The sequence below is a fragment of the Apodemus sylvaticus genome, chromosome 10, assembly GCF_947179515.1.
Source record: "Apodemus sylvaticus chromosome 10, mApoSyl1.1, whole genome shotgun sequence".
Classification (NCBI taxonomy): domain Eukaryota; kingdom Metazoa; phylum Chordata; class Mammalia; order Rodentia; family Muridae; genus Apodemus; species Apodemus sylvaticus.
This window is the reverse complement of record NC_067481.1, coordinates 78,511,176-78,525,304: the sequence shown is the minus strand read 5'-3', so window position 1 is coordinate 78,525,304 and position 14,129 is coordinate 78,511,176. Positions and strand designations below refer to the sequence as shown.

The following is a 14,129-nucleotide window of genomic DNA, read 5'->3' as shown; positions in this document are numbered from 1 at the left end:
ACTTCTCTCTCTCTCTCTCTCTCTCTCTCTCTCTCTCTCTCAAGAGACAAGAGAGAGACGAGAGAGAGAGAGAGAGAGAGAGAGAGAGAGAGAGAGAGAAAGTCCTTCCTTCTGTTCTTTCTCTTTTTTCAAGACATGCTTTCTCTGTGTATTCCTGCCTGTCCTGGAACTCACTGTGTAGACCAGACTGACCTTGAACTCAGAGAACCACCTGCCTCTACCTCCAAGTGTTAGGACTAAGTGAACCACCACTGCCCAGCTCATACATTCTTTCAATCCCTCTTTCAACATCTATATAATGCAGAAGACACTGCATCAATGCAGGAGACAAGTTTATATGTAAGTGTTGAGTACACAGTCGTTGTGTTGTTCCCTTTCTATATTTCTAGTAGCTAGGTCTGAGGGAAGGTGGAACAGATGGCCTTGGGAGGAGGTTGACAAGCTGAGGTCTTATGCATTATGCTTTAGGATAAATGTTTAAATTAAATTCTTTAGTTGCATTTGTTTCCCAGGAAAACTCTCTCTCTCTCTCTCTCTCTCTCTCTCTCTCTCTCTCTCTCTCTCTCTCTCACACACACACACACACACACATGAGCGACAGACAGACAGACAGAAACAGAGAGGGGGGGAGAGAAGAGAAAAACAATCAGAGATGGATAATTCTTCAGCTGAGGGCTTCTTTGAGGAAGTTGGTGTTCCAGATAACACCAAGGTTTGAGGAGAGAGGGGTGGACTTAAGCCCCACCAGCCAAAGCATGGTACCTCCTCTTATAGGATTTTTAGGCAGGGATTAGGCCTTACACCATGAAAAAGTAAGTTGGTTTACAACTGACTTGTGCAATGGGCTATAAGTAACCCAGGCTGTATAAGAGTCACAAAGATATTGGATAGTCAAGTGGGGCGAGTGACTAGAGTCAAGCTGCTCAAACATGGGGCAGCAGCAGGGTTGGGCAGTCTTTGACTCTTTTCATAGAACCAGGAGAGAGATGATGGTAGGTGAAACTATGAGTGGCCCTTTCATTCTTCACAGAAGCACCAAGAAGAGAGGGACTGCAGGGCAAGGGAGGCCAGATTCACAAGGCAGCAGTGCGTGGAAGGTCTAGGATCTGATGCAAAGGCATTTCTAGGTCAAAAATTCCAAATGGCAGAGAATCTAACACAAGTTGGCATAAGCTCTAAAGAGAATTTATTCGCTCATTGAAGTCCTTATTTCAGGAGCCTAAATCAAATCATAGCCCCAGACCAGCCAATGCTTGAATCTACCTGGCTTTCTGCTTGATCAGCTCTCCACCAGGCAAGGTTTGCTTATTGGTGGCACAATGGCAAAATGTGTGTTTTAGACTCATGTCCTCAGAGATCAAAGATCAAGGAGAATATAAAAATGATTCTAGCCCCTCAGAAGACTCCCCAAACTTTTCACAATTGAGTATTCAGTTTGGACTACTTGTCTGACATTGAGACAATCACCATGGCCACAATCAAAATCAACTGCCTTTGAGCCATGTTTCCCGAAAACGAGGAAGGATCTGTTCTCCAGAGACCAGCCTTTCAATGTGGAGAAAGAAGGCGCTAAGGGCAGCCAGCACCTTTAATTCTGTCCATCTTCTCTGCTCACATATGTGTTTTATGGCCTTGTTTTAAATTTATCATTTATTTTGTGTATATAGATATTTTGCTTGCATGTGTGTTTGTGCACCATCTGTATGCAGTCTCCATGAGGCCAGAAGAGGGTATCAGATCACCTAAGACTGGAGTTACAAGTGGTTGCCAGCTGCCTGATGTGGGTGCTGAGAACCAAACCCAGATCCTCTGGAAGAGCAGACAGTGTTCCTAAACACCAAGTGCCAACTTTCTGGCGCCACTTTTTTTTTTTTCTTCCCATTGCCCTCACTTGACTCCTTTAGACAACTTCACTTCCTCGTCCTACATAGTTCCCATTTTTCTTTCATCTACACATACTGTATTAGATGGATTCTGTGTGTTAGAGGAAATAGGCGCTTTATGCTACAGCTGTTCCCTCCAGGATTAATATGCCTTTTGCTATCATGGTTGCTGTGAAGAACTACAAAATACCTTGGCCTTGAAGTTATGGCAAAGACAGCATAGTGATAGCCAGGTTTGATGTAATGGCTGTGGGGTTATCTTGCTGTCATGGAGGAGGTGAGTGGGGAACATCACCAGACCCTCATCTGAGATTCCACTCTTTTCTGATACTAGCCTATGTGTGTTCTTGGGGGATGCTGAGGAGAAGGTGTTACATACAGCTTTAGAGTTCTCATGTATGTTGGGTGGGGGTTTTGGGTGATATAATTGCCCACACCTCAGACCCATTCTTTAGTAAGTAGTCCCTTATCCCTGCTGGCACAGGCAACCTCAATAAGTTCATTAGTTCACCCAAGCTAGACTTGGATGGAGTAATTTCTTTGGTAAGTCACTGTGCTCTCTGGGTTGATAGAATTTTATTGTGTCTCACCAGTAAAAGTGAGAAAACAGAGCAGTCAGTATCTGACTGACTGCACTGCCTTATTTTACTTAACATGATGATCTCCCATTCCATCTATTCTCCTTCAGAGCATGTATTTCATTTTCCTTTATAGGAAACAAAGCTATATTGTGCATGAATGTCACATTTCCTTAGTCCATTTACCTGTTGATGCCTGGCTTGCTCCCTTTTGTGACTTTTCTATTGCTCTGAGAAAACACCATGGTCAGGGCAACTTAGAAAGTGTTTAATTGAGCTTATGGTTTTAGAGAATTAGAGTTCATGGTGGTGGAGGGGCAAAGGCATGGTGGCAGGAGTGGTTGAGAGCTTACCTCTTGATCTGTCTGCAAGCATGAGGCAGAGAAAACATTCTGGGAATAGCCAGAGTCTTCAGAACCACAAAACCACCCCTTACAATATACCTCCTCCAACAAAGCCACACTTCCTAATCCTTCACTAACAGTTCAACCACTGAGCACCAAGCATTCAAACACATGGGTGTAGGGGCGATTCTGATTCAGACCACCACACTGTTGCAGGATTTTCCCTGTCCAATCACATTAGGGCAATGGGAGGCTTGTGATTGGACAGGGAAAATAGAGGCAGAGCTAATTGTTGCAGAGACAGAAAGCATCTCAGAGCATAGGAGAGAAGCCAAGATGGAGGCAGACAGACAGGAAGAAAATCCTGATCCCGCATGGTTTTAATAGCCACAAGTAGCTATGATTTCACAAGGTTAGAAATATTGAGATAAACCTTTTATTATTATTAATTAGTTCTGAAATTACTGTATTGGCATCTTGTAAATTGTGATTCTATTGATATATAAATCTGATTGGTTAATTAACCTTAAGAGTCTTAATTCTATCAGGTTACTGGGTATTGTGTTATGCAACCACATGGTTATTGGTTCTATTTTGTTGCTGGTGTGGGACCACTGGTTACAGGGGACGGTGACAGAGAGGGAACTAGTGGCTGCAGGGGCTAGCTCCAAAGAGTTGGCGGCAGCAGCAGAAGTGCAAGAGCATGGTCTGACCCTGTGTGGAGTGTTGGCGGGTTCCTTTCTTTTAATATTGCCTGCAACACCACACCCTGCTTGAGTGTTGTGAATAGTGCTGTAATAAACATGGTTGTGCAAATCTCTGATTTGTATTTCTTTGGGTTTATACCTAGGGGTGATTGTTATTAACATCATACATTAGGTTATTTATTTATATATTTACATATTTTTATTATAACTAATAAATCAATAGTGGAACATCACAATGAATCAAAGTCCAAACTTTATTTAGATGTCTTTCACTAGATTTTTATTTTTAATTAATGGTCTTTTTCTTTTTATTAATATTTTTTTAGTTTTATTTTATGTGTATGAATGTTTGCTTAAATGTATACCACATGAATGCCTGGTACCCAAAGAAGCCAAAGAGTGTTGGATCCCCTAGAGTTGGATTTACAGACAGTTATGCACTACCATGTGGGTGCTGAGAACAGAACCTGAGTCCTCTGCAAGGACAGGAAGCATTATTAATCACTGAATCCTCTCTCAACCTAATAGTTTTTTTTTTTTTCCTGTTCCAGGATTCTACACTGTGTTTTATCCTATTTTCAATCTGGTTGGTGAAGATTGGCCTGGTTTCTCCTCTACCTTATTGGTATAGAGTTGGCTGTCATTATATTTATAGACTCCCAAAGAACTAGAGAATGATCCTGTTTAGGTATTTGGTTTCTAATTTATTCTTTGTGCTTTTCCTTATTAGGTAGTGATAGACTGAAGTCTGCTTGTAGGCAGGCCTGTTTTGGAACCATTGTGATGAGCTTCCTTTCCTCGGGCTCTTCTTTCCTGCTGTAATAAGATGGTGTAGGTAGAGCTTTTTTCGTGATTGAATGCACCCTGCGTTTCTCATTCCAGTGTGAAGGCAATTCATTCTTCGTGGTGAGTACCCAGAATGGTAGTAGAGGTCAACCTGGTCTGTATAATGAGTTCCAGAACAGTCAGTTTAACTTTGCTTCAGCCACCAGGAGGAACATCAGTGTCTTCACTGATTACACATGGAGTGTTTGACCATGTGTATTCATGGATATACAGATGCTCAGGCACACCAGGATGTCAGACAGAGAATCACATTGGCACACATCCTGCCTCTCCACACAGTTGCACGCATGCACCGGCCACCATGAGAAAAGTGCTCAGCACATCTGATCACACATCCCAGATTGAGGGAGGTCATTCAGGATGAAGGAACGGGAAGATTGTGCGGCAAAAAGGGAAGTGAAAGTCCAGCGTCCCACCCTGTCAGCAGGAATTGTGATATAAGGCATGGGTTTTGACAGACACACAGATCCTGTCAAAATGTCCAAGGGGCTTCTCCTCCTCTGGCTGGTGATGGAGCTCTGTTGGCTTTATCTGAGTAAGTGTTCCAGACGCTTCCATTCTGGGCCCTGTAGAGGGTAGATTTTAGGGTAAGGAGGCATCACTAAAGCCTGTCTCCTTCTCAACTTGCAGTTTTATAGGATCTCTTCCTTACCTTGTTATGCAGAGATTTTTCTAGAGACTGATTTGGGTGTTTGGGGAAGAAATAAGCATTTTAATTAACCGTTATTTCTAACCTAAGCAAAGACATAGACACAAGGTATTAAATGAACAGGGTAAACTATTTCATCCTCAGGCAGTACAAAGCAAGAGGCAGGGAAATTTCGTTGTGCTAAGTGCTCTTGTTTTGAGTCTTATTGTTCCCTTTGTGTTCAGCAGATTTTATTTGCTTTTGTATTTTGTTTTGCCAGGGAGGGAGCTTCAAAATGGGCTCTTTTTCTCCTTTTCTTTTTTTTTTATTTATTTTTTTTATTTTTTTTATTTTATTTTTTTTATTATTTGATATAATTTATTTACATTTCCAATGATTTCCCCTTTTCTAGCCCCCCCACTCCCTGAAAGTCCCGCAAGCCCCCTTCTCTTCCCCTGTCCTCCCACCCACCCCCTCCCACTTCCCCGTTCTGGTTTTGCTGAATACTGTTTCACTGAGTCTTTCCAGAACCAGGGGCCACTCCTCCTTTCTTCTTGTACCTCATTTGATGTGTGGATTATGTTTTGGGTATTCCAGTTTTCTAGGTTAATATCCACTTATTAGTGAGTGCATACCATGATTCACCTTTTGAGTCTGGGTTACCTCACTTAGTATGATATTCTCTAGCTCCATCCATTTGCCTAAGAATTTCATGAATTCATTGTTTCTAATGGCTGAATAGTACTCCATTGTGTAGATATACCACATTTTTTGCATCCACTCTTCTGTTGAGGGATACCTGGGTTCTTTCCAGCATCTGGCAATTACAAATAGGGCTGCTATGAACATAGTAGAACATGTATCCTTATTACATGGTGGGGAGTCTTCTGGGTATATGCCCAGGAGTGGTATAGCAGGATCTTCTGGAAGTGAGGTGCCCAGTTTTCGGAGGAACCGCCAGACTGATTTCCAGAGTGGTTGTACCAATTTGCAACCCCACCAGCAGTGGAGGAGTGTTCCTCTTTCTCCACACCCTCTCCAACACCTGCTGTCTCCTGAATTTTTAATCTTAGCCATTCTGACTGGTGTAAGATGAAATCTTAGGGTTGTTTTGATTTGCATTTCCCTAATGACTAATGACGTTGAGCATTTTTTAAGATGCTTCTCCGCCATCCGAAGTTCTTCAGGTGAGAATTCTTTGTTTAACTCTGTACCCCATTTTTTAATAGGGTTGTTTGGTTTTCTGGAGTCTAACTTCTTGAGTTCTTTATATATATTGGATATTAGCCCTCTATCTGATGTAGGATTGGTGAAGATCTTTTCCCAATTTGTTGGTTGCCGATTTGTCCTCTTGATGGTGTCCTTTGCCTTACAGAAACTTTGTAATTTTATGAGGTCCCATTTGTCAATTCTTGCTCTTAGAGCATACGCTATTGGTGTTCTGTTCAGAAACTTTCTCCCTGTACCGATGTCCTCAAGGGTCTTCCCCAGTTTCTTTTCTATTAGCTTCAGAGTGTCTGGCTTTATGTGGAGGTCCTTGATCCATTTGGATTTGAGCTTAGTACAAGGAGACAAGGATGGATCAATTCGCATTCTTCTGCATGCTGCCCTCCAGTTGAACCAGCACCATTTGTTGAAAAGGCTATCTTTTTTCCATTGGATGTTTTCAGCCTCTTTGTCGAGGATCAAGTGGCCATAGGTATGTGGGTTCATTTCTGGATCTTCAATCCTGTTCCATTGATCCTCCTGTCTGTCACTGTACCAATACCATGCAGTTTTTAACACTATTGCTCTGTAGTATTGCTTGAAGTCAGGGATACTGATTCCCCCAGATTTTCTTTTGTTGCTGAGAATAAAGAGAACTTCAGACCAATTTCCCTTATGAACATCGATGCAAAAATACTCAATAAAATTCTTGCCAACCCTAACCAAAAGAAAGAGATGCACATGAACATACAAGAAGTCTACAGAACTCCAAATAGATTCGACCAGAAAAGAAATTCATCCCATCATATAATAATTAAAACACCAAATGTACTAAGCAAAGAAAGGATGTTAAAAGCAGTAAGGGAACAAATTCAAGTAACATATAAAGGTAGACCTATCAGAATTACAATGGATTTCTCACCAGAGACTCTGAAAGCCTGAAGAGCCTCAGGAGACATCATGCACACTCTAAGGGAACACAAATGCCAACCCAAACTGCTATATTCAGCAAATCTCTCAATTACCATAAATGGAGAAACCTAGGATTTTCTTTTTTTTTTTTTTTTTTTTTTTGTCTTTTTTTTTATTTGATATAATTTATTTACATTTCAAATGATTTCCCCTTTTCTAGCCCCCCCCACTCCCCGAAAGTCCCGTAAGCCCCCTTCTCTTCCCCTGTCCTCCCTCCCACCCCTTCCCAGTTCCCCGTTCTGGTTTTGCCAAATACTGTTTCACTGAGTCTTTCCGGAACCAGGGACCACTCCTGCTTTCTTCTTGTATCTCATTTGATGTGTGGATTATGTTTTGGGTATTCCAGTTTTCTAGGTTAATAACCACTTATTAGTGAGTGCATACCATGATTCACCTTTTGAGTCTGGGTTACCTCACTTAGTATGATGTTCTCTAGCTCCATCCATTTGCCTAAGAATTTCATGAATTCATTGTTTCTAATGGCTGAATAGTACTCCATTGTGTAGATATACCACATTTTTTGTATCCACTCTTCTGTTGAGGGATACCTGGGTTCTTTGCAGCATCTGGCAATTATAAATAGGGCTGCTATGAACATAGTAGAGCATGTATCCTTATTACATGGTGGGGAATCCTCTGGGTATATGCCCAGGAGTGGTATAGCAGGATCTTCTGGAAGTGAGGTGCCCAGTTTTCGGAGGAACCGCCAGACTGCTTTCCAGAGTGGTTGTACCAATTTGCAACCCCACCAGCAGTGGAGGAGTGTTCCTCTTTCTCCGCACCCTCTCCAACACCTGCTGTCTCCTGAATTTTTAATCTTAGCCATTCTGACTGGTGTAAGATGAAATCTTAGGGTTGTTTTGATTTGCATTTCCCTAATGACTAATGAAGTGGAGCATTTTTTAAGATGCTTCTCCGCCATCCGAAGTTCTTCAGGTGAGAATTCTTTGTTTAACTCTGTACCCCATTTTTTAATAGGGTTGTTCGTTTTTCTGGAGTCTAACTTCTTGAGTTCTTTATATATATTGGATATTAGCCCTCTATCTGATGTAGGATTGGTGAAGATCTTTTCCCAATTTGTTGGTTGCCGATCTGTCCTCTTGATGGTGTCCTTTGCCTTACAGAAACTCTGTAACCTTATGAGGTCCCATTTGTCAATTCTTGCTCTTAGAGCATACGCTATTGGTGTTCTGTTCAGAAACTTTCTCCCTGTACCGATGTCCTCAAGGGTCTTCCCCAGTTTCTTTTCTATTAGCTTCAGAGTGTCTGGCTTTATGTGGAGGTCCTTGATCCATTTGGATTTGAGCTTAGTACAAGGAGACAAGGATGGATCAATTCGCCTGTAGTCCTATCTCATCAACCCTGGGTAAGCTACTTTCTCCGGGCACAAATTGTTGTGGCGCTGCAGAGTTCCTGGGTGTAGGTGGAGTCCTGATGTGATGTGTCTCAAGTAACCCTCTACTCTGGTGGAACCTGCCTACCAATCTGTTGCACAGTCACAGAAGCAAAGATGACAGCTGTGACCCACTCTCTTGTAGTTGTATTTGGGTATGTACCTCTGTGGCCCCGATCAGCTCTGGATGCAAGCTGTGCAGGCAGATCCTCTGCTTTGTAGGTCTGGACTCACCTGTGCAGGCTGCCTCTTCCTGGCTGGCTGCTGTGTGTATAGCTGGCTTCCTGCTCTGCTTGGAGATGGTGCGCTGTGGACAGGATTTTTCTTTATCAGTTTCAATAGTTTTAGTAGAGTTTTTTTCTCTCCATAAATTTACATAATCTGCAATTTGGAAAAAAATATAATCTCTAAAGGAAATCCAAACTACAATGAAACTGGAAAGGGAAAACTTAGAGGTTCAAACAAAACCTCAGAGGTAAACTTTCCCAGTGAAAGGAAAGACATAGAAGACAGAATTTCTAGTCTTGAATACAAAGTAGAAGAAATGAATAGCTCAGTCAAACAAAATGCTTAATCTGAAAAGAAAATCCAGCACAAATCATCTGAGAAATCTAAGACACTATGAAATGAAAGGTATAAACAAAGTGGAAGAAACCTAGGTCCAAGGCACAGAATTTTTTTTTTTAACAAAATCAGAAAATGTATCTCCAATCTCAACAATGTGATGTCTATGAAGATACGAAACTCATACAGAATACCAGATACACATGTTCAGAAAAGAAATTCCACAAAAAAAAAAAAAAAAAAAATTCTTGCCAACCGAATCCAAGAACACATCAAAACGATCATCCACCACGATCAAGTAGGCTTTATCCCGGGAATGCAGGGTTGGTTCAATATACGGAAATCCATCAATACAATCCACTACATAAACAAACTCAAAGAACAAAACCACATGGTCATTTCATTGGATGATGAAAAAGCATTTGACAAAATTCAGCATCCTTTCATGCTTAAAGTCTTGGAGAGAACAGGAATTCAAGGCCCATACCTAAACATAGTAAAAGCAATATACAGCAAACCGGTAGCCAGCATCAAACTAAATGGAGAGAAACTTGAAGCAATCCCACTGAAATCAGGGACCAGACAAGGCTGCCCCCTTTCTCCTTATCTTTTCAATATTGTACTTGAGGTACTAGCTCGGGCAATTCGACAACATAAGGAGGTCAAAGGGATACAAATTAGAAAGGAAGAAGTCAAACTATCATTATTTGCAGACGACATGATAGTCTACCTAAGTGACCCAAAGAACTCCACTAGAGAGCTCCTACAGCTGATAAACAACTTCAGCAAAGTGGCAGGTTATAAAATCAACTCAAGCAAATCAGTGGCCTTCCTATACTCAAAGGATAAGCAGGCTGAGAAAGAAATTTGGGAAATGACCCCCTTCACAATAGCCTCAAACAGTATAAAGTATCTTGGGGTGACTCTTACCAAACATGTGAAAGATCTGTATGACAAGAACTTCAAGACTCTGAAGAAGGAAATGGAAGAAGACCTCAAAAAATGGGAAAACCTCCCATGCTCATGGATCGGTAGAATCAATATAGTTAAAATGGCCATTTTGCCTAAAGCACTATACAGATTCAATGCAATACCCATCAAAATCCCAACTCAATTCTTCACAGAGTTAGAAAGAGCAATTATCAAATTCATCTGGAACAACAAAAAACCCAGGATAGCTAAAACTATTCTCAGCAACAAAAGAAAATCTCCTTTTCTTCTGTTGTTTTTTGTTTTTGTTTTTGTTTTGTTTTATTTATTCTGAGACAGGGCTTCTCAATTATGAAGCTCTGGCTGTTCTGGAACTCACTATGTAGACCAGGCTGGCCTTGAAACCACAAAGATCTACCTGCCTTTGCATCCCAAGTGTTGGGAGTAAAGGAATACCCTACAATGCCCAGTCCTTGTTTTTGTTTCTTTGAGACAGGATCTTACTGTGTAACCCAGGCTACCTGGAAGTCAACAATCCTCCTGCTTCAGTCTCCTGAGGGTTAATATTACAGGTATGTGTCATGTGCCCAGCTAAGAAGAGGGTTCTCTTCAGAACATTGATACGAATGAGCAGTTTGAACATTCTGAGGCACACGGCAAACACTCTGCTCAGTGCTGTAGCCCTCCTGGTCACAGATGCTGACACTGCTCAGTAGTGTAGCCCTTCAAGTCACCAGTGCTGACAACACTGTCAATATATCATTCTGCCTCTCCCTCTTTCGTTCATGAATAGAGGTCAACCCAGGTCTCCGGTAAACTAGAGCTTTTCCTATTCTAGTTTGCAGGCTGCTTTAAGGGTTTCTCCTGACTTCTTATCTCCGAGGTTCCTGTGTTAGAGGCCTTGTTGCCCTATTAAGTGCTAAGCTCTACCGCCTCTATACACAGTTATTCTGTACCTCCTGGAAGGTGGGCAAGTACTGCTTCATGCCCTGAATTTTGATACTTGATACCACAAGTAAATAGGTATTCCAGAAGTGATCCATGGAATGACAGCGACTGCTCTTGTTTTCAAATCATCTCTTTGAAATTTACCTGGGCACTGTCTGTCTGTCTTAGTATTTATTTATATTTATTTGAGATGGTATCTATGTCTAACAATGTAACCCAGATTGGACTTCAACCTGATATTCTCCTGCCTTACTGCTCTGAGTGCTGGAATAACAGATGCCTGTTCCACACAGTTTCCTTGTTGTTATTGTTACAGCCTGAAACTACAGAACAAAACCATTGCTGGAGTTTGTGTCCTCTTGTCTCATCTGTGGCAGGACAGGGGTTGAATGGGCTTCTCTAACCTTGCTTAAAGGAGTTACCACCTGGTGAACTAACCTTTCTGCTCACTTAGACTGTTGTTTGGCTTTGGCATAGAGTCTTGCTAGGTAGCAGGGGCTACCTTGAATTTACAGGCCTCCTGGCTTTGCTACTAAATATAGAGGTTATGGGTGCGACTTAGGAAGTTTGAAATATGTTGTTATTCTGATAACGTCTCTTATGTGTAGTGAATAAACAAATGCGTCACATCATCTCACCATCAAAACTGAGGTTTGGATCAGGGAATGGTTGAAAGCTCACCAACTGGAGAAGGAACAGGAAGGTAGTGACAGAGAAGATGCACTCGCGCTGGGTCACTGCAGAGGAGAAATTCACCTGGTAGCTGCGATTTCTTTTCTCCCTGGTATTTTGTAGCTGAAGGAATCATTCTCCTTCTGTCACTGCATCTTATATGTATGCTTCCTCATTCTGAAACATTTATTTATCCCATGAAGTTAATCTCACCATATTTCTTGGCATGCGAACCGTGGAACTCATTTTGAGGTAAATACTGTTCTCTGTACCTTGTGATAATGAAGAATGTGGCTTTCCTCCAAGAACCCCAAACCACACACTGGCTTCTAGAGTGACGTTCACAGTGTCACTCTAATGGGGATTTTTTTTCTGCCACACCAAGCTTCTTGCTTCCTTTTTTATATTAAGTTTTGATTAGGTGAGTAATATGGAAACTTTTGGGTGAAAAGATAAAAGCCATTATGATGTTTAAATCCCCTTTGCCCTCTATGACCAGTCCCAATCCTGTCCTTCCACTATGGAGGCCCGGGTGCCAGGAGCTTGCTGCTCCTTCAGCAGATGCACTCTAGGTGTCCGATACAGCAGAGTCTACAAGAAGATGCAATGCTTTTGTTTATTCACTTCACAAAAGAGACATTATCAGAATAACAATGCATATCTCATTGGATGGTTGGACTGCTCACGAATTCCCATCCCTAGGAAAGAGGCTGTTGGCAATTCAGTTGATGGCTGTTAGGAGAGGGACACTCAGTTCTTTCAGGGCTCTGGCCCTGAGAGGCTGCCCATGTGGTAGTAGACAGCTCTAATGGCCCTACATGCATGCACATACTGGAACTCCTAAGTGGACGCAGCTATTTAAACAAGAGAGCACATGAAATTGCAAGTCTGTGGAGCAATGGGGGAGAAACTGTAAGAGAGAGACTGGAAGACAGATCTCATTAATTATATATAATATGTGTGAGTGAAATTATTGAACAATTTTGAAAAGAAATGAGTAAGTTAGGGCTGGCAAGATAGCTCAGTGGGTAAAGATACATGCTCTAGGACAGTTGTTCTCAATCTTCCTAATGCTGTGACCCTTAAATACAGTTCCTCATGCTGTGGAGACCCCCAACCATAAAATCATTTCATTGCTACTTCATCACTGTAATTTTGCTAGTTATGAATCATAATGACAATATCTTTATTTTCTTATTGTCTTTTGGGAGTCACGACCCACAAGTAGAGAGCCACTGCTCTAAAGCCTGAGGTAGAAGGAATGGGTGAATTCACAAATGTCCTCTGACTACCATACACTTACTGTAACATGTATACATCTCTTACACACATACACACACTAATAAGACTTAAAGGAGAGTCCACAAACTCTTCCTAATGTTGTATTACCTAAGAGATCACATGATCCAGAGGGAGCAGTTCCCACCTCTATTTCTGGATGTGGAGTAGGGCAATGGAGTCTACTACAGCAGTTGTCTTTCCTGTCAGAATTTGAGACATTCAAGTTAGCAGCACACAATATACACTTAGTGAGATGATGATGATGATGATGATGATGATGATGTGTGTGTGTGTGTGTGTATGTGTGTAGCACAGGTTTTGGGCTTTAGGTGAAACATGTGACCTAGATCATAGGGTCTGGCTTTGTCATTTGGGAGCTGATTTACTGAATGATGCTCAATATCGGAGCATTTAAGTCGACAAAAGGTCTTGCTATGGAGAGGTATTTAGAGGTTTGGGACCACCTGTTACTAATTTTGGGATGGAAGCTTGGGGACTTAAGAAGTTCAACAGCACGGGCAAGCATTTGTGCTAAAGGAACTAGTGACGCTCCCTCTATGTGGACTCAAATGGTGAAGCATATCTGAAATTTTTTTGTTTGTGTAACAGCTTTCTCACTTTCTCTCCTAGCACCAGCTGCCTCCGAGGATACAATAATAGGGTATTTTGGTCAGTCGGTGACTTTACCTTGTCAGTACTCATCCTGGTCCCCGAGCCGCAACAGCATGTGCTGGGGCAAAGGTGCGTGTCCCAAGTCCAAGTGCAACGTGGAGCTTCTCCACACAGATGGAAGGAAAGTCATCTCCCAGAAGTCGAAAAGATATACACTTCGGGGGAACATCCGGTCTGGTGATGTGTCCTTGACCATCTCAAACGCCAATCAAGGTGACAGTGGGGTGTACTGCTGCCGTATAGAGGTGCCCGGCTGGTTCAACGATGTCAGGAAGACTGTGCGCCTGGAGCTGAAGAGAGGTGAGGAAAGAAGCAGGTTCAACTCCGGGAAAGGGTCCCGTGGTCTGTGGTACCGGATTCATTCAGTGGGTTCTGGTGACAAGACTTGCTTGAGTAACAGGTGGAAAGGCTGCCTTTCAAATGGTGAGCCACTTACTGTCCTTAGGGAAACCTGCATATTAGTTACAGCCGGAACAGCTACAGAAATGAATGAGGGATTCTAGCT

At 42.1% G+C, this 14,129-nt stretch overlaps 1 protein-coding gene across 1 annotated transcript in view; it reads left to right on the top strand.

Moving 5' to 3' along the window:
• Positions 1-4,787: 4,787 nt before the first annotated feature.
• LOC127694737 (T-cell immunoglobulin and mucin domain-containing protein 4-like) overlaps positions 4,788-14,129 on the top strand; it is a 37,350-nt gene continuing 28,008 nt past the window's right edge. The window contains exons 1-2 of the mRNA XM_052196382.1: positions 4,788-4,893; positions 13,583-13,924. Coding sequence (XP_052052342.1) covers positions 4,803-4,893; positions 13,583-13,924 — 433 coding nt within the window. The 5' untranslated portion in view covers positions 4,788-4,802. The remainder of the gene's footprint in view (positions 4,894-13,582; positions 13,925-14,129) is intronic.